Source organism: Ostrinia furnacalis, unplaced genomic scaffold (assembly GCF_004193835.3).
Source record: "Ostrinia furnacalis isolate ACB-3 unplaced genomic scaffold, ASM419383v2 OfSCF2414, whole genome shotgun sequence".
Taxonomy (NCBI): Eukaryota; Metazoa; Arthropoda; class Insecta; order Lepidoptera; family Crambidae; genus Ostrinia; species Ostrinia furnacalis.
The window spans coordinates 56,687-77,413 of record NW_021132653.1 but is presented as its reverse complement, the minus strand read 5'-3'; the positions used below and the strand labels follow the sequence as shown (position 1 = coordinate 77,413).

Sequence of the window (20,727 nt, the reverse complement as noted above, 5' to 3'; positions counted from 1 at the left end):
TGTGTAAAACGATTTCTATTTCTAATGCAGTTCTGCCCAGTTCGCATCGACTATGTTTCGCCATCGGACCGGTCGGAACTGCCCGCTGAATTGAAAATTGGCAGTTTCAGCCGAACTCCCGAGCCACTTCAGACTGAATTTTATACATTAAACTCCGTCATTACGTATTCGGTTTGTCGATCGGTTAGTAATTTTAAATTCCCTCGCACAATTTGTAATTCTCGCCGGATGAGGTGAGTTTGGATACAAACTTGAGGATGCTGGATTTCATGGTTCAAATTTACGTAGGTATTAGAAGTTTACAACATTTTAAGAGGTAAACAATACAGGTTAATAACATGAGTTTGCGCCTTTGTTTGCCTACAGATGAGTCGTTGGAACGTAAATACAATAAAAACCCTTTGGCGCTCCCGCAAAAATAAATTGTTCTTTTGAGTCACGTGCGCACGTGCGTTTCTCTATACGCATATTAAAATTGGGATATAATAAGCGGTATCTAGCGGTGTGTTTACGCGCTACGGTCGCCCAGAATAACTCGTGGCAGAGTTTCAAATATGTCGCCATGCACTAAGCCTCATCTCGGAACAGTCTGCTGTCACAATTAGTTAGCAAATTTATAAATTATTGCACTTAACTCATTACCTGCGCACTTGCAGCGTTTGCCAATTAAAGCAAAACGAAAATGACGGAGACAGGTTTAGGTCAGTCCTAAAACGGGTGCTATTTTGGTCTGTTTTAATATAGACTTCAGTTTAATCTTATTTGCGTATGCTACAATGAAAGCCGTAGATAACATGTGCCTTCTGCGGACAATTCAACTGAAACCTTTAGTCTTTAAATACTCTGGAAGATACTAAGTGGCTAAAATCTATCTGTAAAGCAACGAAAATCACTACCACACGGTACGGTAGAGCGATACCATCACTTAATTAAGTCCGGGAAATCTGATTAAACGTGAAGCGAAAATTACTATACTTATTTACTTTCTTATCTATAAACATCGATGTTACCTTATTCATTTGTTATCACATTAAAACTTTAATATAGGACTAGATGAGCAGCGCTCAGCAGGCAATTCTCTTAATGAATGGCTCGTCTAATAAAATGTTTCTACTTTATGGCGCTATAAAGCATCCATCTTGATACGTATAATCTTGACACTGGAGGCACATCAAAAAGGCTGCGTTGGTGACAGTATCAATATACTATGTACTACTACGCATATATTAAGTATTAAGTATTCATGTACTTTTTATTTCAATGCACACAAACCTATGGTATTTAGACGATGCGGACGTTTAAAAGTAATTGGCACTGGCGTAGTGGTTTATTTGCCAATTTTTTCTTTCATTTATCACTTCATTTTTTCGACGTTTCAACAACTTTTTCAAGCGAAAAGTCGATATGACAAATTACCGCAGGTATAAAATGAGCCAAGGGATGGATTCCGTCATCAATTTACTTTTGATGAAATACCAATAACACAATATTCTTGAGAACATGTTTATAAAATAATATCATTTTAATTTAAGGATTTTTTATTTAGCTGTTATTTCAGATTCTAGCCTTACAGTTAATTGATCGATTGTAATTGATATCTATCTATTTTACAAAAAAAAATTGTATTGTGTACTTAAAATTTAATATATTTACGAAAACAAATATCGGCAAGTTCTAACCAAATATTTTATTCAACTAGAGGCAGAATAAGCGAGAATGCTTATTGCTTACGAAAAGTAAATATATTAGAAAGTTTCTTAGGAAAGGTAGAACAATACTTAGCCGTATTGTAGCATTAACGAGCCGGCGAAGTCGTAAAGCAGGGTGTGAGTTTCAGGTTAAGTGAATTAAACGCTATAGTATAGAAAGTAGGCGCGAATAAGCAGCGCAAAGTGGATTAAAAGGCGTATTGTTGGGCAGGAGTGACAGTTTAATGCGATATACTGAAGCATAATATGCAACACTTATTCTTGTGTACTACATTTTCTGCACAATCATACCTCGGTATGTATTACTGTCGTCTAGGGTATTTATGAAATAAGCAAAAAATATTTCAGAAATATACAAAAAGAAGACATACTCAATGTAACCAATATTGTCCGGCACATTATTTTGTATTAAACTAAAACTTACCTATCTAGGTACAATGCAAAAAGACACATTGAAAATAACAACATTTTTTCATGACCAACTAGGACATTTATTTTCCTTACCAATTTACGAAAAGGCTACAATTACAGAAGTCGTTAAAGATCTTATCGCTTTAGTGCCAGTGTCGTTTTATCTAAATGAGTTAAAAAGCCAACTGAACTTTGTCGCCTTTTAGAAAAAGTCGAAGTCGTTAATAAGTCCCGAACGCGGTTCTTTCGAAGTAAAAAGGTGAGACTAGGAGCTCAGTTTACTTTGTCCTACCTTATCCATCCTCACTAATTTTGAGGACAAAATAAAAGACACGGCTTCAGAAAGCAAACTTTAGTTGCAACTACTGGAGATGGCGAACCTGACTCGAGCTAAAATAGTTCGTTAGAAATGAGAGCTTTGAAGAGCTTTTAGCTTTACGTACTTAGCAGCTCGGGAATTATTTTCTAAGCTTAATAATGACTGATGGATTTTTTTGTTATAAATTGTAAAAATTAGGCATTTGGGACACAGCAAGTGAGAGTGATTGATTCTAAATTATCACACAAAAATCATACCACAGTTGCGGCTGAAATTGATGCCACATTACGATTGACAAGCTATTTAGCAATTGCCTCATTATATTGTTTGAAATAAACTTAATTTGTGACCTTTTCAGGGCATATGCCATAAAATGAATGGTCATACAAAGTAAATTCAAACATCAATCAAAGACAGAGGATCTCTATTCCGGTCTAGTAAGTACATAAAGCTGGTCAATATACCGGGATGTTGGCCTGTGTCCCCGATTAGGCAGGATTCCCCGCATCATTTATCTCCCCGGATTGGGAGATCAAGCATACGGCGGCAGATGCTTAAGTAATCTACGCCCTGACATTAATCTTACATGCGGAGGCAATTTATGGGGTCACTCTACTCTTAAAGGACACGCAATATTTTGGGACTACAAAACGCAAAAGTTGTACAGCTACGTTGTTTTGAAGTATTTACGCTATAAGGAAGTTTTTAACGTTTTTCATTATTATTCACTAAGCAAAAAGTAATAAGATCAAATTACGAAAGGAAAAATCAAACTCGAACAATGTGCCGGTGAAGCAAATCAGTAATTTCACAAATAAAGGGTTTGCCCTTTGGTACTTTGGTTTTAAGTCGTTTGGGCAAGTGCCCAGTTACTGGGCTGTACTGTACGGTACGGTACGGTACGGTACTGTACGGTACGGTACGTACTGTACGGTAATAGCTGAAAAGTAAGTATATCAGTTTCAAAGATAGAAAGTAGGAAATATGTAGTTTAGCCCTAAAATTATTTGTCTTTTCCTTAAAATGACCGTGAGTCATAAACTGTGTAAAACCTATTCCAACTTAAACAAAAAAGTTTGTTACTAACCCATTCTCCGATGTATGCTATAAAAGCCTCCACGTGTCCCATAGTGTTAAGTTAACGCAATAAGCTGGGTTGCGCATCGATAAAAGACTTGTGATAGCTGACAACATGGGAGAACCGTGTTTGATCGAATATCACGTTAGGTTTATATCCACGGCGACCTGGCGTAGGTAAAATTCGATTTTGTTAACGTGAAGCAGAATTAAAGTTGTAAAAGGGTTTTATAGTGGCGCTTTTAGGGTACCTTTGTGATTAATTTTGTTTTTTTATCGAGTTTAACAACATCGATACACCTTCTATCCGGTCACTATTTTAAGCAGATCGTGTCAATATTTGTTGTCAATTATCTACGAGGGTGGCTTTTTATGTTGTTGGCATCAAAAGGAAAATGTAAGAAAATAAACGCTTTTAATAACACAACACTCTTTGAAACCATAACGCTTTGAAGAGTAAAAGGAGTTCAGGAATAATTTATTATGAGTATAATGACTACGGCGTAAATAATATTAATATTGATGACACAAAAATCAAACAATCACTAATATTCCTTATTTTATATTAATGAATAAAAAATAACTAACCTTGATTTGCTCGAGCAGTATTTCCACCACTAAACACGTGCTTTAAAACACTTCACAAACTTTCCCCGAGACGTCTGTTCACGGCAGAGGTTGGATGGCGACTGACTGTCCGGTGCTCGAATTACAATAAAGTAAACGACCGAGTGAGTAATAGTGAATGAATCGACTTCTTTCTACTTTCTAATAGAAATATTAATTAAAGTTAATTTTATAGGGTAAACCAGAGAGTGATTGCCCACTGGTAGTGATTGCCCGCTTTAAGAATAATATTGTCAGGTGCTGACTTTGAATCACTCTAGTTAGATTTGAATTTACTAAGTAGATGGCTCCGAGATCAATGTACAGTAGATTTAAAATTTACAATAGGAAACACTAAAACAAAACAGTTATGGCGGATTTTGTCAAGACGGGTGAAAATGTTACTCGAACAGGTAAAGACTTTAACAATTTTACTAAGGAATTGCTTGCTTAGAGGTTAAATTTTTTTTGCAAGTTATTTAATATTCAACTAATGGTGTATAGTCATGATCAAATTATAAGTGTTTTCTCCATTGTCAATGAAAATAACTGATAAAATTTGATTTCTAACGGTCATTTTAACGGTGGGTAATCACTACACGTAAATCTGTATATTTTTAGTTATTGCCCACCATCATTTCAGTTATTGCCATAATGTTAATGTATAGTTATTGCCCAGAGGAATTATTATTAGAGTGTTGCCACCATGCAGTAGCAGTGTTTAAGTTGCTCATTGCTAGACTTGTTTTGCAATTTACAGGCATAAATATTGAAATGGCTTTTAATGTTTCATTTTCAGTATGCCAAAGACTCCAAAAGTTCAACATAGCATAGAAATTTTGCAAAAAGCGATCGAAGCTGTACAAGATTTATCCAATAATTTATCTACAAGATAAATTGCTGAAAAGTATGGTTTGGCTTGAAAAAATTGATAAATATTCAAACGCAAATACAAAAAATGAAAATCCTACGTTAAATCTACTAGTGAAAATGTTAATTGTAAGGAAATAGATACAACTTTAGGGAAGAATAACCAACAGCTAATTGAACATTCTGAGCAACCAGATATCAAAGAAAATTAAAAAATAAATACATATAAAATTCAAATTTTTGCGTCATCTATGTTTTGAAGTAGGTAGATGATTCTGTCTCTACCGATTCTGACTCATCAACATCAGCTCAAGAAATATTTGATAATAATTATAGTTAATAACGCCAAACACAATTTATTTTGAAAATTTAAAGACTGTGCTACTAGAATTTAAGTTTAATGTTTTGTTTTGATTATTTAAAGCTTATTTTGTCATTTTAAAATTGATTATTTTATTTTAAGATACTGGGCAATTACTGTGCTTTGATGTGGGCAATTAGTGTAAGTAATGGGCAATGACTGTACTTTTTGGAGGATTTTAAATTTATTTCAATATTTTCTAAGTTACGTAAGTTTTAACGAAAAACTGTTAATATTCTGTTTAACAGTTTATTGAGTTATAAGAAAAAAGTCATAAATGATCGATAATTAAAATACTTTCTTTAATTTTTCATCTCAATGTGTTTGAAAACCCTAAGTGGGCAATAGCTATACGGTTTACCCTATTTATTTATTATTACAAAATAAGAGTAATTTTATTAATTATCCTAAAACACTAAGAATATTGTGCCTCAAGCTTGTAGTCCTAAAGCGACCATAAATAAAGACATAATGAAATGATGTTGCACACTCAAGTTTGTTTATCGTTTATTAACAAAAGTTAAAGGACTGATAATTAAAGCTAATAAAAGCCATTCAATAAATTACAACAGTAATAATGTTTGTGTGCCAACGAATTCGCCGCTGTAGTAAAACGCAGCTCTAACTTATTTCACACTCTTCTGAACTCAGAAATTGTCATAACGAACCCCAAAGTTGTTATTTCACATGTCATGTTTGTGTTTGAAAAGTTTCATTTACCCTTGTTTCTGGTCGTAGTATTTACGAGAAGTAGCGTGCGTGCAAATATTAAGTTCGTATGCATGTTGCAACGGATGTTTCATCTTTTTACATTTTTGGCGTACTTTATGTTTATTTTTAACAGGGAAAGCTCAAAGAAGAATCTTGATGAAAATTTTGCAATCTTACATTATCTCACGTTATTACTATCAAATATTGTCAAGTCCTTTTAATTTAAGACGTCTAGTACAGTTAATGATACACAGATTAATATTCTAATAAATCAAATCAATTAAAAATAAATAGATTTCTTAATCTTTGTGTTCATATCATAAATAGGTAAATTGGAAAAATTCTGGCGCTGTGAAACATCCACAATAGGTATGATCGAAGTAATTCGATATCAATAAAACCATTTCTGACATTGCGCCAATATTTTAGCATTTATGGATAAAGCTAGTTCTTGCTACAAACTGTCAGTTACATTCTTTTCGAGTAGGAGCCATAACACGGTTATAGCGCAAAAGCATCACGTCAGTGTAATTGGCACCAAACAGCTATTTCCCATTTCACAGATTGATCCATTTCCTTTTGATGGCGTTGACTTAAATTGTTCTGTCCTCCGATACACAACACAATGGCAAGAGTGATTTAAAATCAAATTAAAGTACTGATTGCTCGCGGAATTGTCATGCAATTCAGAGTTTTCTATTGGATAAAAAATGAGTTCGACTCTTCGGTGGATTCAAATATTGGGTACTTAACTTTGTTTTCCAGACTCTACCTATACAAGTAGCCACATAGTACGCACTTAAATTTTACTTTATGTAATTCTAGACAGTAAAAGTCCTGTCTGTAAAACTAGACCACTTCAGTAACTAAAGAGTTACTGAATACATTGAAGAATAGATTTACATTAAAGAGGTCCCCAAATTCCCTACAAGCAACAATATCAAAATTCACTTAGGACGAGTATGTACAAATAATTGTATCCAACTTTCTAAAGGATTTATCCGTCATAATACAACGCATAAACGGTCGACACAATTGTAGAGGTTGACCAAAATCAGTGATGTGAACGCATAAATATTTATATGGTATCGAGGAAAATATTACAGAGCCGAACCCAATTTGTAGTCGCGCAAAAATGCCTGCTGTTCAATTTTTACCATGAATAGGTACTGCACTGGCGTTAATATACTCAGTATGATAGACACACGTCAATTATCACGACGTAGTTTCATACGATAAAATCGAGTTGTCCACAGTCTCGCTGCACTAGTTGAGATGGTAGGTTACGGTCGCCTATTGTTGTGCTAATGTTCGGGACAGCCACTGTCAGACAATCCGGTCATGAATATTAACAGATATTTGTCTTAGACGCCGCTTACAGCTGAAAATACCCACACAAATACGCGCCTTACTCATACTTTGCAAGGAGGATCACGCTCTTCTATTCAAAATGGACTCTATTCAAGCATTATTTTGTGATGACGCTTTTCTCTTTCAAAACAACACTATCTCCTAATCATAAGACATTTCAGACTTACTACGCAAGTTTTTATTTCAAACTTGCCTTAACGATTGTTTTGATTTTAATAAACACGTGTATAATTTAGAAAGTTTTTCTGACAATAGATCCAACTAGGTAATATCAAATAATATCTATTATTATTTTACTTGTTTTTCCTCAGCGCCAAAACTTCATGTGCCCTTTTAAACGTTGCTATAACTCTTTTGGCAAGAAACTTATGCAATATCTGTTTCACAATACAAATTCAATTTCCCGCGGCAAAAGTCTATTCCAGACGTAAAGAAAACCTTTTAAAAATTCGAATATAAGCCTCCCTTGCAACGCTGTTTGTCCCACTTACCTCCGGCAATGCCTAAAGAAATGCTTTGAGGCTGCCCGGGCATACATTTCCAGTAATGTAGATGAAAATGTACGAAATGAATGTCAAAGTCTCGTCGGAGAATACACAATAGTATAAATAGTCTAGTTTACATAAGAAGAGCCACATGCCAATCACTTTAGATGACTTTCATTATTTTAACACTATGGTGAAAATTTTTAGACGAAAAAATTTCACCTGTGCCGTATTAAACCGCAGCGGGCGAGCCTTCCTAATGTTCCTGTTCTGGCGCACTGCTTGTCGTTACCTAGTAACTCAAGACTCAACTGTCAATCATTTTAGCTTAATAATTCAGAACTCTACACAAAATTTCTGTCTCTCATTGCAACTCAGTTACTCAGTACCCAACTGTCACTCATTGTAACTCAGAAACTCAGAACTTTATACAAAAGAACATCGATCACTTACCCACATATCCACGAGTGTCGCTNCAGGCTATAATAATGTTTGTGTGCCAACGAATTCCCCGCTGTAGTAAAACGCAGCTCTAACTTATTTCACACTCTTCTGAACTCAGAAATTGTCATAACGAACCCCAAAGTTGTTATTTCACATGTCATGTTTGTGTTTGAAAAGTTTCATTTACCCTTGTTTCTGGTCGTAGTATTTACGAGAAGTAGCGTGCAAATATTAAGTTCGTATGCATGTTGCAATGAATGTTTCATCTTTTTCAACTTTTGGCGTACTTTATGTTTATTTTTAACAGCGAAAGCTCAAAGAAGAATCTTGATGAAAATTTAGCAATCTTATAATTTATCTCACGTTACTTTCAAATGTTATCAAGTCCTTTTAATCAAATTTAGCCTTTAACTATGGACGTCGGGTCTCAGAGGCCCACCCCCCTTTTCAATTTCTCGGTTTAAATACCTTCCCGACACGTGCTGCTCTCGACCATCTCAGTAGCTTCAGTTTTTACTGTGTTAGGACTGAGGAGGCATAAAATCGCGTCTTCCGGCACTTATTACGTGAGTAATAACCATCCAAAATTTTATCGGGGTCTGGGAGACCCGATGACTATAATTTCCATACAAACATATTTGTATGGATGTGACTTGTCAACTATATTTTTTTAATAGTATATCATTATAATATGTTGTAAATTGTTTTAGTTTAAGAATACATAATGGTAGAAAGTATCTGAGTACATCAGCTATATTATTAGCTCAACTATCTAAGTAACATTCCAGAAGTAAGGTTTTACTTGTAGACGATCCTTCTTTTGAGTTTAGATGTCTTAGAGGTACCATTGCTGCCGATTCCGATTCTGAATGGTGTATATTTTGCCTATCAAAGCTCTCAAAGAAAGATGACACATGCCTGTAGAAATAATTTGTCTTTAGTGTTCTAGGCCACTGTTTATAATTTTTGTAAGTTTAACTCTTGTCAAAATTTTTATTTTATGTCTTTCAGAAATTCTGTTTATGTTTTTATGTTACACGGTTATTAATTAGCAAGGAAAAAAATATTAGTTTGATTTATTATTAATCGACTGTAATTGAGGAGCCTATATGTGATGCTAAGTCAATTAGCACTGAAAAACGTCTATGTTTTTTAAATTTGCCAAAAAATAATTAAATAATGATTAAAAATTGATGAGTTTAATACTAGATCCTTTATTAATAGTTATTAGATATATATCAACTCTTTGATAAATTCAAATTGGTTCAGATATGAAATTATGAAGAATTTTAGATAGGGGTCTGTGAGACCCGACGACCATGGGAGTGTGATTATTTTTTCACGACTATAGTTAAAGGTTAAGACGTCTAGTACAATTAATGATACAAGATTGAGGGATCGTATGATAAATTGTAATAAATCAAAACAAGTCAAAATAAAATGATTTCTTTGTGTTCATAGATAGGTAAACTGGAAAAATTTTGGCGCTATGAAACAACCGCAATACGAAATAAGTATACTCGTATAGTAATAATTTTAAGGTATAAGTTCGATATCAATAAAACATTTCTGACATTGCGCCAATATTTTAGCAAAATTTTATTCTCAACTAATGGATATAGCTATTTCTTGCTACAAACTGTCAGTTACATTCTTTTCGAGTAGGAGCTATAACACGGTTATAGCGCAAAAGCTTCACGTCAATGTAATTGGCACCAAACAGCTATTTCCCATTTCACAGATTGATCCATTTCCTTTTGATGGCGTTGACTTAAATTGTTCTGTCCTCCGATACACAACACAACGGCAAGAGTGATTTAAAATCAAATTAAAGTACTGATTGCTCGCGGAATTGTCATGCAATTCAGAGTTCTCTCTTGGATAAAAATTGAGTTCGACTCTTCGATAGATTTAAATATTGGGTACTTAACTTTGTTTTCCAGACTCTACCTATACGAGTAGTCACATAGCACCCACTTAAATTTTACTTTGTGTAATTTTAGACGGTAAAAGTACCTACCGTATGTAAAACTAGTCCACTTTAGTAACTCTTATTTACTGAGAAGTGGTCTAGATTTACATTGAAGATTACATTCCCCAAATTCCCTACAAGCAACAATATCAAAATTTACTCAGGACGAGTATGTACAAATAATTGTATCCGACTTTCTAAAGGATTTAACCGACATAATAGAACGCAAAAATGGTCGACACAATTGTTAGAGGTTGACCAAAATCAGTGATGTGAACGTATAAATATTTATATGGTATCGAAAAAATATTACAAAGACAAAGTTATGAGTGAACCCAATTTATAGTCGCGCAAAAATGACTGCTGGGGTTCCATTTTTACCGTGAACACTGGCGTTAATATACTCAGTATGATAGACACACGTCAATTATCACGACGAGTTTCATACGATAAAATTGAGTTATCGACAGTCTCGCTGCACTAGTTGAGATGGTAGGTTACGGTCGCCTATTATTGTGCTAATGTTCGGGACAGCCACTGTCAGACAATCCGGTCATGAATATTAACAGATATTTGTCTTAGACGCCGCTTACAGCTGAAAATACCCACACAAATACGCGCCTTACTCATACTTTGCAAGGGTTATCACGCTCATCTATTCAAAATGGACTCTATTCAAGCATTATTTTGTAAAGACGCTTTTCTCTTTCAAAACAACACTAGCTCCTAATAATGAGACATTTCAGACTTACTACGCAAGTTTTTATTTCAAACTTGCCTTCTGTTGTTACTCAAACTATGTCTTAACGATTGTTTTGATTTTAATAAACACGTGTATTATTTAGAAAGTTTTTCTGACGATAGCTCCAACTTAGGTACCCAATATCAAATATCTATTTTCTTGTTTTTCCTCAGCGCCAAAACTTCGTGTGCCCTTTAAACGTTGCTATAACTCTTTTGGCAAGAAACTTATGCAATATCTGTTTCACAATACAAATTCAATTTCCCGCAGCAAAAGTCTATTCCAGACGTAAAGAAAACCTTTTAAAAATTCGAATATAAGCCTCCCTTGCAACGCTGTTTGTCCCACTTACCTCCGGCAATGCCTAAAGAAATGCTTTGAGGCTGCCCGGGCATACATTTTCAGTAATGTAGATGAAAATGTACGAAATGAATGTCAAAGTCTCGTCGGAGAATACACAATAGTATAAGTAGTCTAGTTTACATAAGAAGAGCCACATGCCAATCACTTTAGATGACTTTCATTATTTTAACAATATGGTGAACATTTAAAGACGAAAAAAAATTACCTGTACTGTAATAAGTCGCAGCGGGCGAGCCTTCGTGATCTTCCTGTTCCGGCGTAGTTCTCGTCGTTACTTAGTAACTCAAGACTCAACTGTCACTCATCATAACTTAGTAATTCAGAACTCTACACAAAAGTTCTGTCTCTCATCGCAACTCAGTTACTCAGTACCCAACTGTCACTCATTGTAACTCAGAAACTCAGAACTTTATACAAAAGAACATCGATCACTTACCCACATATCCACGAGTGTCGCCGCCTCGGTATGGATGCTAGCGTCAGCGCAAACGGCGGCAGCGCGGCGGGCGAGTCTTCCTGGTCCTCCTGCGCCGGCGCACCGCTCATCGCAACTCAGTAACCAACTGTCACTCAGTAGCTCAGAATTCTAAACAACAGAACATTGATCACTCACCCACATATCCACAAGTGTCGTCGCCTCGGTATAGATGCTAAGCGTGAGAGTGAACGGCGGCAGCGCGGCGGGCGAGTTTTCCTGATCCTCTTGCGCCGGCGCACCGCTCACGCGCAACTCAGTAACCAACTGTCACTCATCGTAACTCAGTAACTCAGAACTCTTAACAACAGAACATCTATCACTCACTCACATATCCACGAGTGTCGTCGCCTTGGTATGGATGCTAGCGTCAGCGCAAACGGCGGTAGCGCAGCGGGCAAGTCTTCCTGATCCTCTTGCGCCGGCGCACCGCTCATCGCAACTCAGTAACCAACTGTCACTCAGTAGCTCAGAATTCTAAACAACAGAACATCGATCACTTACCCACATATCCACGAGTGTCGTCGCCTTGGTATGGATGCTAGCGTCAGCGCAAACGGCGGTAGCGCAGCGGGCAAGTCTTCCTGATCCTCTTGCGCCGGCGCACCGCTCATCGCAACTCAGTAACCAACTGTCACTCAGTAACTCAGAACTCTAAACAATAGAACATCGATCACTTACCCACATATCCACGAGTGTCGTCGCCTTGGTATGGATGCTAGCGTCAGCGCAAACGGTGGTAGCGCAGCGGGCGAGTCTTCCTGGTCCTCCTGCGCCGGCGCACCACTCACGCGCCACTCAGTACCCAACTGTCACTTACCGTAACTCAGTAACTCAGAACTCTAAACAATAGAACATCGATCACTTACCCACATATCCACGAGTGTCGTCGCCTTGGTATGGATGCTAGCGTCAGCGCAAACGGCGGCAGCGCAGCGGGCAAGTCTTCCTGATCCTCTTGCGCCGGCGCACCGCTCACGCGCAGCTCCGGCACGCGGAGCTGGTGTCGGCCACTCATCGTAACTCAGTAACTCAGCACCCAACTGTCATATTAACCCTTATCCTCATATATCCCCGTCCTATGTCTTGAATGTCTCCAGGAGTAAACGTATCCAAAAATATTTGAGTGACTTTATTAAAGCTTTTACCATTCGTTATCTGTAATAAATTGTTTTTTGTTAGATTTGTGATTTACAATTGTGAATAAAATTACGGAATGTGTTGGTAAAATAAAAGGTATCAGTTTAAGCAAATCCTATTCTGTTGAAGTTATTAATATTAGATTTTACAGATAAAATACAATTTAAAATACATTTGTGGTGTAATCTTAGTGCCATTAGTGAAAATACGCATCTATGTTTCGTAGACCTTCGTTTTGAATTTTTCGTATTTTGAGTCAATAAGTTGCCAATCCTTGTTGCTATGTAAATTAAACGTAGGCATCATTCACCCAATATTTCTTAGTAAGTACCAGTGAGTTAACGTTATTTATAAGGGACATTAATTATCCAGAAATAGAGCCCATCGAATTGCGTCATATTTATCAAAGGTCTGACGTAGGCGATCATTATTTGAGTTTCGCATTGACATAAACCAAGAGGGAAGGTGCCGTGAAGCACCATCGTGGCATCCGCTTACGTAAGCGAAGGGTTACGATTTTATAGGGTTTCGTTAGTAAATAACCACTTGGTTTAATGCCGACATCCTGGACTATAGATTAATGCTATGTTTAAAGAACTACCTACTTTGAATGAATTTCTTTTTTATCTTGTTGATATGATGGTTAAACAACAAATTGATATGATGGTTGTCTTAATTCAATATTATTCATGAGAAATATAAGTGATAAGTTATTGAAAATCATTGACTTGTTTGGATTATAAATATCTGGGATAGTGAAACTATAAAAAATGTTCACAGATATTAATTTGAGTCAATGAAATAGTAATCAACGTAATATTAAAGATCTATTTTGGATAGCATCAAATCATATAATCATCACGATACACTCATCAAGTCTGATGATTGTTTTGGGTCAGGATCATATTTCTTCGCCATTATTTAAGGTTCAATTAAAATTAAAGCGTGATAATTAACTGACCACATTGCTCTGGTTGGCCGTTATTAAGTGATTTACATCGTTAGTGAGTTGATAAAATAAATAAATACGAACAATAATCAGCATGACAGGGCTGACACACAGATTATATAATTTTGAATAAATTAAAATCACAATTACTTATTGATTTGCAGACGATGTATTCTTACGTCTATAATATACATTACCTACTGAATTAAAATATATCATACATAATGCATGTTGTATGTTGCTATCGGTCTTAGTATCCATGATGAGATTGATAAACATCGCAATCGTTTTAAATCCATCGACAACTTTGTAATAAGTAACGTAAAATCTTGCATAGTTTTAGCTCTATAGTGCGACGTTCCGTGAAAAAGTATTGTAGATGGAGAAATGAGAAAAAAACCCAATTTTTTTTTTAAAGAGAAATATTTTCTCAAACATTTATCACCAAAACCTAGATTGGCAGAACGGGAAACGTAGAGATAAGCAGCCGAAGTGCGACCGGAACAATTGCGCCATCTGTTGGCCGCTTGCCTAATACCTGCCCCGACCCTGGTCTCAGGGCTCGGTATTCCGTTATAGAGCCTGCCAGAACAGCCAGTTCCATTAAAAAAAAAACAATACATCGCCCATCAGCGCCAATATTGCTTACACTTTACTGAAGTTGGGATATTTTGATTATTACTTGGCCGTTCATCAAACAGGTCTTGACTGCTGGAGACAAAATGTCCCGACCTTAAATGACCGGAAAGTCTAAATACCTAAGCTCTGTCTTTATAAACATAATTATGCTAGAATAAACGTTTTGTCAAAAGGTAAAAAAACGTATATTTTACAATAAATTTTAAATGGTTTTCTTTTAGACAATTATTTTAAAAAACAGGAGAGTTCAAGCGTCTTTTCTTTTTCACAGATAAGGGTGAGTTATAAAGCGGATCCCAACGGTATCAAATTGAAAGCAAACGTATTCGTAGATAGCAAAACTTTTCCGTTTTTAAGTGCGGATAAACTGGCTTATCTCTCCAATCTATGGTTATACCGTTCCCATAAAACCGAATTACGTTGTATGAACTAAGGCAGTGTGATAGCGGACACCTTGAAATTTTACAATATTTTGTATACTGTGTTGTCCCCGCAGAGATTAAAAAAATAACGTATTAGCGGGAGTCATCAAAACATCTGTTTACAAGTTATTATTAGACAAACGACCCGATTCACTGAGGGGCGAGCCAAGAATACATTTAACTAGTGATGTTGTCTCTCTCTAGTTAATTGAAATGGGAACGAATGCAATACAAAGAGAACAACTGCAGCGAATGCATGCAAATGCAATCATTGTCACCAGATAGTGTCGATCAGCTGGACAAAACTATAAATATATCCAACTAGGTATACCAATTTGATACATATTTTTAGCTGCAACCCATAGTTGTTACTAATAAAGAAGTCTTTACACTGGAATTATTTTTAAAAGCCTATTTAGTTTTTCCGTTTAGATCTGTAGAGGCAGAGGAAAGAGAGAGATATAAGCCAACAATAAAATTTCATGAGGTTAGAGTTCACACTAACTGGCAGACGCAGAATTTAAATAATAATATGGACCAATTTAAAGAGCGCCATATTCTGTAACTTACGTAAAATAATGTCTAAAAGGTCTCAAAAAGCTGGTTTAATGAACCAAAGGAAAAAACCAAAGCAAAATAAAACCTTTACCTTTTTATGAATTTCATTCGCTTTTATGTATCAGTAAATAACTCAGAGTTATAACTCCTCGGTCATTTGCACGTCTTAAGTCCTTCTCTTAGTAGTAAACTGAACAATAAACTGTTGAGTGTTCCGATCGTTTGATCGGATTCCTTAAAGGGATCCCTCTGTAAATTCAGCCAAGTATTCATAAGGTTTGATGTACACGAGGTGAAATCTAATAAATTATACCTAGGAGTATCCTTGGAAATTTTAGAAGGCACTATCTATGTAGTTCCAAACTAAGCTAAACTTGTACTATCGGTACCAGACAACGAAGTTAAATACTTTTTATGGATAAATTTAAAATCTAGCTAGACCAATAAAACCGTTATTATTATGATGGATTAATGGATACGCAATTTGTATACGACATAATCTCTTCACCTTGTACAAATAAATCAATTGAAAAAAAAATGTGTACGTACTTACATTGAAACAATCTAACGCAATTACGGAAAAATTGTGCTTATATCATATTAGGCTTATATGTACTAAACTTCTCTGTTTGGAAATACAAGTTTCCTTAATGAGAGAGCGGTCTTTATTATCTAGCCTAGTGTACCAACGGCGTTACTTCCCCTAATTTTGTTACCCTCGTAAATTTAGGGTGGGTTCCTACTAAATTTTGCAAAGCGAAAAGTAACCGGAGTTCATTAAGTACCTTAGCAATTAAAGGCTACATTAAATTTAATTACAGATATAAACGTTTAGGCATGAAAATAATTTTGATACATGGAAATAGATAAATGTAATTTTTGCACAATTGGTATACTTATCTTAAATTCAGTGAATAAAACTTAATTCTTACTCATATTAGAATTTTATTCACATTACCTCGAAGTTCAGGATTCAATTCATATTCAACATAAAATTCCATACTAAAATTCCGACTCGTAGTTCAATTTTTCGGGTTGATTAAGTCATGTAAATTTAAAGCAGGCCATCAAGTTTGACACCAGGTTTATGGTCCCAGTTACTCAACAAAAGTTAAATTATGTAACAACTTTGCTCAGCAAGTTAGTTACAAAGACAAGAAATCCTACTTTATCTTAATTTTGCCTAGCTTTTGTAATTTCAGCCTTACAAAACGTTACTTCTGAAAGCGCCTCAGGTAGTCAGGTCTAACTGCCACTTTCAGCGACTAACCCCCCTCAAGTTTATGAGCCATTCAATCAGAGGCTTACTCGATCTGCTTCGGCAATCGAAAATAGATAGCCATCTTTTTGTGAAAAATATTCGAACAAAATGCGGACTGAGGGTGTGCCCTGAATATTATATTAAAGGCATCTGCAGTTTTTAAGTGTATTGTTCCTTGTATTACTGAAATATTGCTTTGTTATAACTCAAAATAAATTTTTTTTTAAGTACTGAATACGTAATGCTGTACGGTCCCATTCCATGTAACGACAGCATGTACCTATGTGGTAAGTATGTGATTAAAAACATAACCCGCCTTCTGGTAAATAAGATTCACCCCAATAACGCCTTTAAAATATTCAATGTTTTTTTTTACTTCCATTGAGGCTTCAATAGTTTCTTCCTTTAAAAAAGCTTTCGGCGGTTGGGTCTATAAAATAGGGAAGAAATTTCCACTAAGTTGGGTAAGGATCGCGATGTAGCACAAACTTAGGAGGCAAATGGTAATTTTGGCGTCGTATCTTGAATACTTGACAAATGATACCCACGACACGGGGTGGATTGATGGGGTAATCAATAAAGTCCCAGTTTACATATAAGGACGGATTTATATTCTGTCAAATAGCTATTAAAATCGAGTATTATGGGTAAAATATGAGTGTTTGATAGGTGTTTATTGAGGCAAGTCACATTTAGCCTTTAAGGTTTCTTCCCTTTAAAATTTAGCATGAAGCAAGTAGAATTTCATCAAACTGAACTATAAAATTCAACTGATTGAAAATATTTTTCCATCTAGTTTATTGTTCTAATTGTGCCCTAAATATAGAATTTGGGCACAAAAAACAATAATCTCTTTCTTTTTCTGACATCTTTTTTTTTTCTAATACATTTAGCCAAGTTCATTTTAAAGCATTTGCCAATAAAATCAATTTACTACATAATGCAAGGCATGCGAATGACACCTGGATGCCAAGGTTGGTAACCTTCATAGTTATGGCTCGAGGGTGAGCGATGGCGTTATTGACCTTAACTAGAGCACCGGGTAAGGTAAGAGCTATAAAGGGCGGGCAGTTCAGGCATGTAGTGCGATTAATCGCAGATTGCGACCTTTGCGTGAGGGAGCGCCTGACGGCGGCGCGACACGCACAGCTGCTACTTTGCCGTTTCAAGTGGGTAGGCGTTCGGCGATCCTGATCGTTATTGAACGATCTTTAGGAAACATAAATGAGATAAAGAAAAACAATAGTTAGGAACTAATCTAATATTATTTTTATAGTTCTATACAGCTATATTTAATTTTATTTGTTAGAGATTTAAACTGTCTGGTTTATTTCAACTATGTAGGTAGTATTCCAACTTTACAGTCAAAGATTAGATAGATACCCATTCAATTCACTAGGGATATTGACAAAGTTAGTTACTAGTCTTATTAATGTTGATAAGATTTCCAATTTCTATTGAACAGGACTGTAAGACCTAGTTATTACCCTGGAACTCTGAGCAACCTTATTAACATTATTGTTACCTGCCTACGATAAATCCTAAACGTTCTTCAAATCATTATCTAATACAAAATGAAACTCCCATTCTTTCCTCTAGAGATTTAAAAACATTAATTTGCAATTTATTCCCTTTAATTTAGCACTTCAAATAAAATTGCAGAGATACTCTCCCGGCTTCATTTGTAGGTGTTTGTTGCTGCGGACCCCGCTGGGATCAATAAACGAAAATAATAGCGGATCGGCCGCGTCCTCAACCTTCGTCAAGACCTTTTATGCGAAGTTTTCCCTAATAAATTCGCTGGCCTAATGAAAACGCAAAGAAAGGTTCGCACGGAAGCCCGATATATCAGGCCCTCGCACATGGACTCGAATGGGCTTCTATAACAATAAGCAATAACATTACCAACGTGTCATAGTCGCAGCTGACCTAAACCATGAGCTTTGTTACCAAACAACAAGGTTCATGTTACTAAAATTTGCAAACTAATACTAGGTACGCACGTATCCACAATCGAATTCACGCGATTATCGTTGTTATGTCAACTGACCACAGTTGATATTGAATTTGACGCGTGTGCACAGATTAAATTATATTTAATAGATGGTGTTGCCGTGAATATTAGTGGGCAAATCAAGTGCATGAAATGTAAACAAACAATGGCTGGCTGTTGGCAAATTTGCATAATCGCGCTTCAATTACAATTTATAGTAGCCGCTGGATTAGGCGCACCACCTCGTCGACGGCCATTTAGCTCGTATTCAAATGTAATATTTCTGCGAATTAAGGTTACTGGAGCTGTCATAAAATAGGGACCACACAAGCTTGACATTTTTACTTTTTAGGTTATTGAGTAGAGTAGGTACAAATATTGTAATTGGTAGGTAGGTTAAATGAGCAACATGTACATTGTACAGTCTTATTCCCGTGTTGCGAACTTTTTGGCTGCTTTGGTGTTACGAACTATTTGACACTGTACGTGGCAATAGAGGCATATAATATGTTTGTGAGCTAGATAAGTCTCATGTACAATATTTATTAAAATTTCTCAGCAATAAAAATTTTAATGTACCATAAACTACATGAATTTACTCGTATTTATTACTCCTATTATACCAGGTGAGGCTGAAGTGGCAATGGGCAGGGCACATAGTACGCAGAACTAACGGCCGATGGGGCACAAAAGGTTCTGGAATGGAGGCCGCGTACCGGAAAACGCAGCGTGGGACGTCCACCTACAAGTTGGACCGACGACATCGTAAAGGTAGCAGGGAAGCGCTAGACGCAGGCCGCTACCAATCGATCAACATGGAAAGCATTGGGGGAGGCCTATGTTCAGCAGTGGACGTCCTGTGGCTGAAATGATGATGATGATGATGATGATTATACCGTGTACTGGTATTTGTCTAGTTTAGCTAATACATTAAAATATTGTAAGTACACGTAAAAATACCCAAATTGGTACCTGCCAGAGCCTTAATTACAAAAGACAGCCATATTTATGCAACGAATATGGTTCAAACTCGGATGACCTGTATAGTTTCATGTGTACTATACCATACCAGTGACTTCTCTAATTGAAATTGATTAGCACAAATGGAACAGCTGCCATTCATCAGAATTAATGAGATCTCAACCTGTTTGTGACAGTTTACTATAGCGTAAGCTAGTAAAAGTAAAGGATCAACTAACCAAGTATTATTCTGTCTGTACGCAAGATTTTCGCAAAATCTTTGTGTACTTCTAGGAAAACAAAAATTTTTGGAGGAAGAGGAAGGACCACACATGAAAAAACAATTTTTAAGTAATTTTATTTATTTATTTTATTTAATTACCTTTATTAGTCTTACCCTTACTTACTTAAAATACTAAAAATATGTTTATAAGATAATCCAATTTTTCCGAGGCACACCGTTTGCGGAACACACAGCAGTGTTCCGCAAACGGTGTGCCTCGGAAAACGTGACTCTACCTTAATATGTAAGTCTGTGTAGGAACTGTTAAATAAATAAAGTTAAACAAATTTTCTGTTTGGCTCAAAGGGTGACTGGGAAGTAATGCCGTGTGGCATTAAGTTCATCTTTTGTACTACATATAAATAAAAGTTAGAGATAATTTATCTTCCGTAATGTAATATTGGTTAGGTAAATATTGCTGTATGGTTATAAGGCAGGTAATTCGGCACTGTGTCCGTATTACGAGCATTCTGGGAATGACCCCAGGCGTTAACTACGAATCATTTGTTTCTATCTGTTTGGTAAATTACAAAAGCCAAGCCGTAGAAAATATTCTTAGTTGAAATTAAAACACTAAATAAAATCAACTAGCTACTTCAAGCTACA

At 35.9% G+C, this 20,727-nt stretch overlaps 1 protein-coding gene across 4 annotated transcripts in view; it reads right to left on the bottom strand.

Annotated features, from left to right (window-relative positions):
- LOC114355477 (cAMP-specific 3',5'-cyclic phosphodiesterase) overlaps nucleotides 1-13,074 on the bottom strand; it is a 217,717-nt gene extending 204,643 nt beyond the window's left edge. For 2 of the 4 annotated variants that reach the window (XM_028308333.1, XM_028308335.1), the window contains exon 1: nucleotides 12,786-13,074. In XM_028308333.1, the coding sequence (XP_028164134.1) occupies nucleotides 12,786-12,934 (149 nt within the window). In that variant the 5' untranslated portion in view covers nucleotides 12,935-13,074. Of the gene's footprint in view, nucleotides 1-12,243; nucleotides 12,375-12,420; nucleotides 12,547-12,785 lie in introns of those variants that run through there. The other 2 variants (XM_028308337.1, XM_028308336.1) reach the window with 2 other exon arrangements.
- Nucleotides 13,075-20,727: the final 7,653 nt, after the last annotated feature.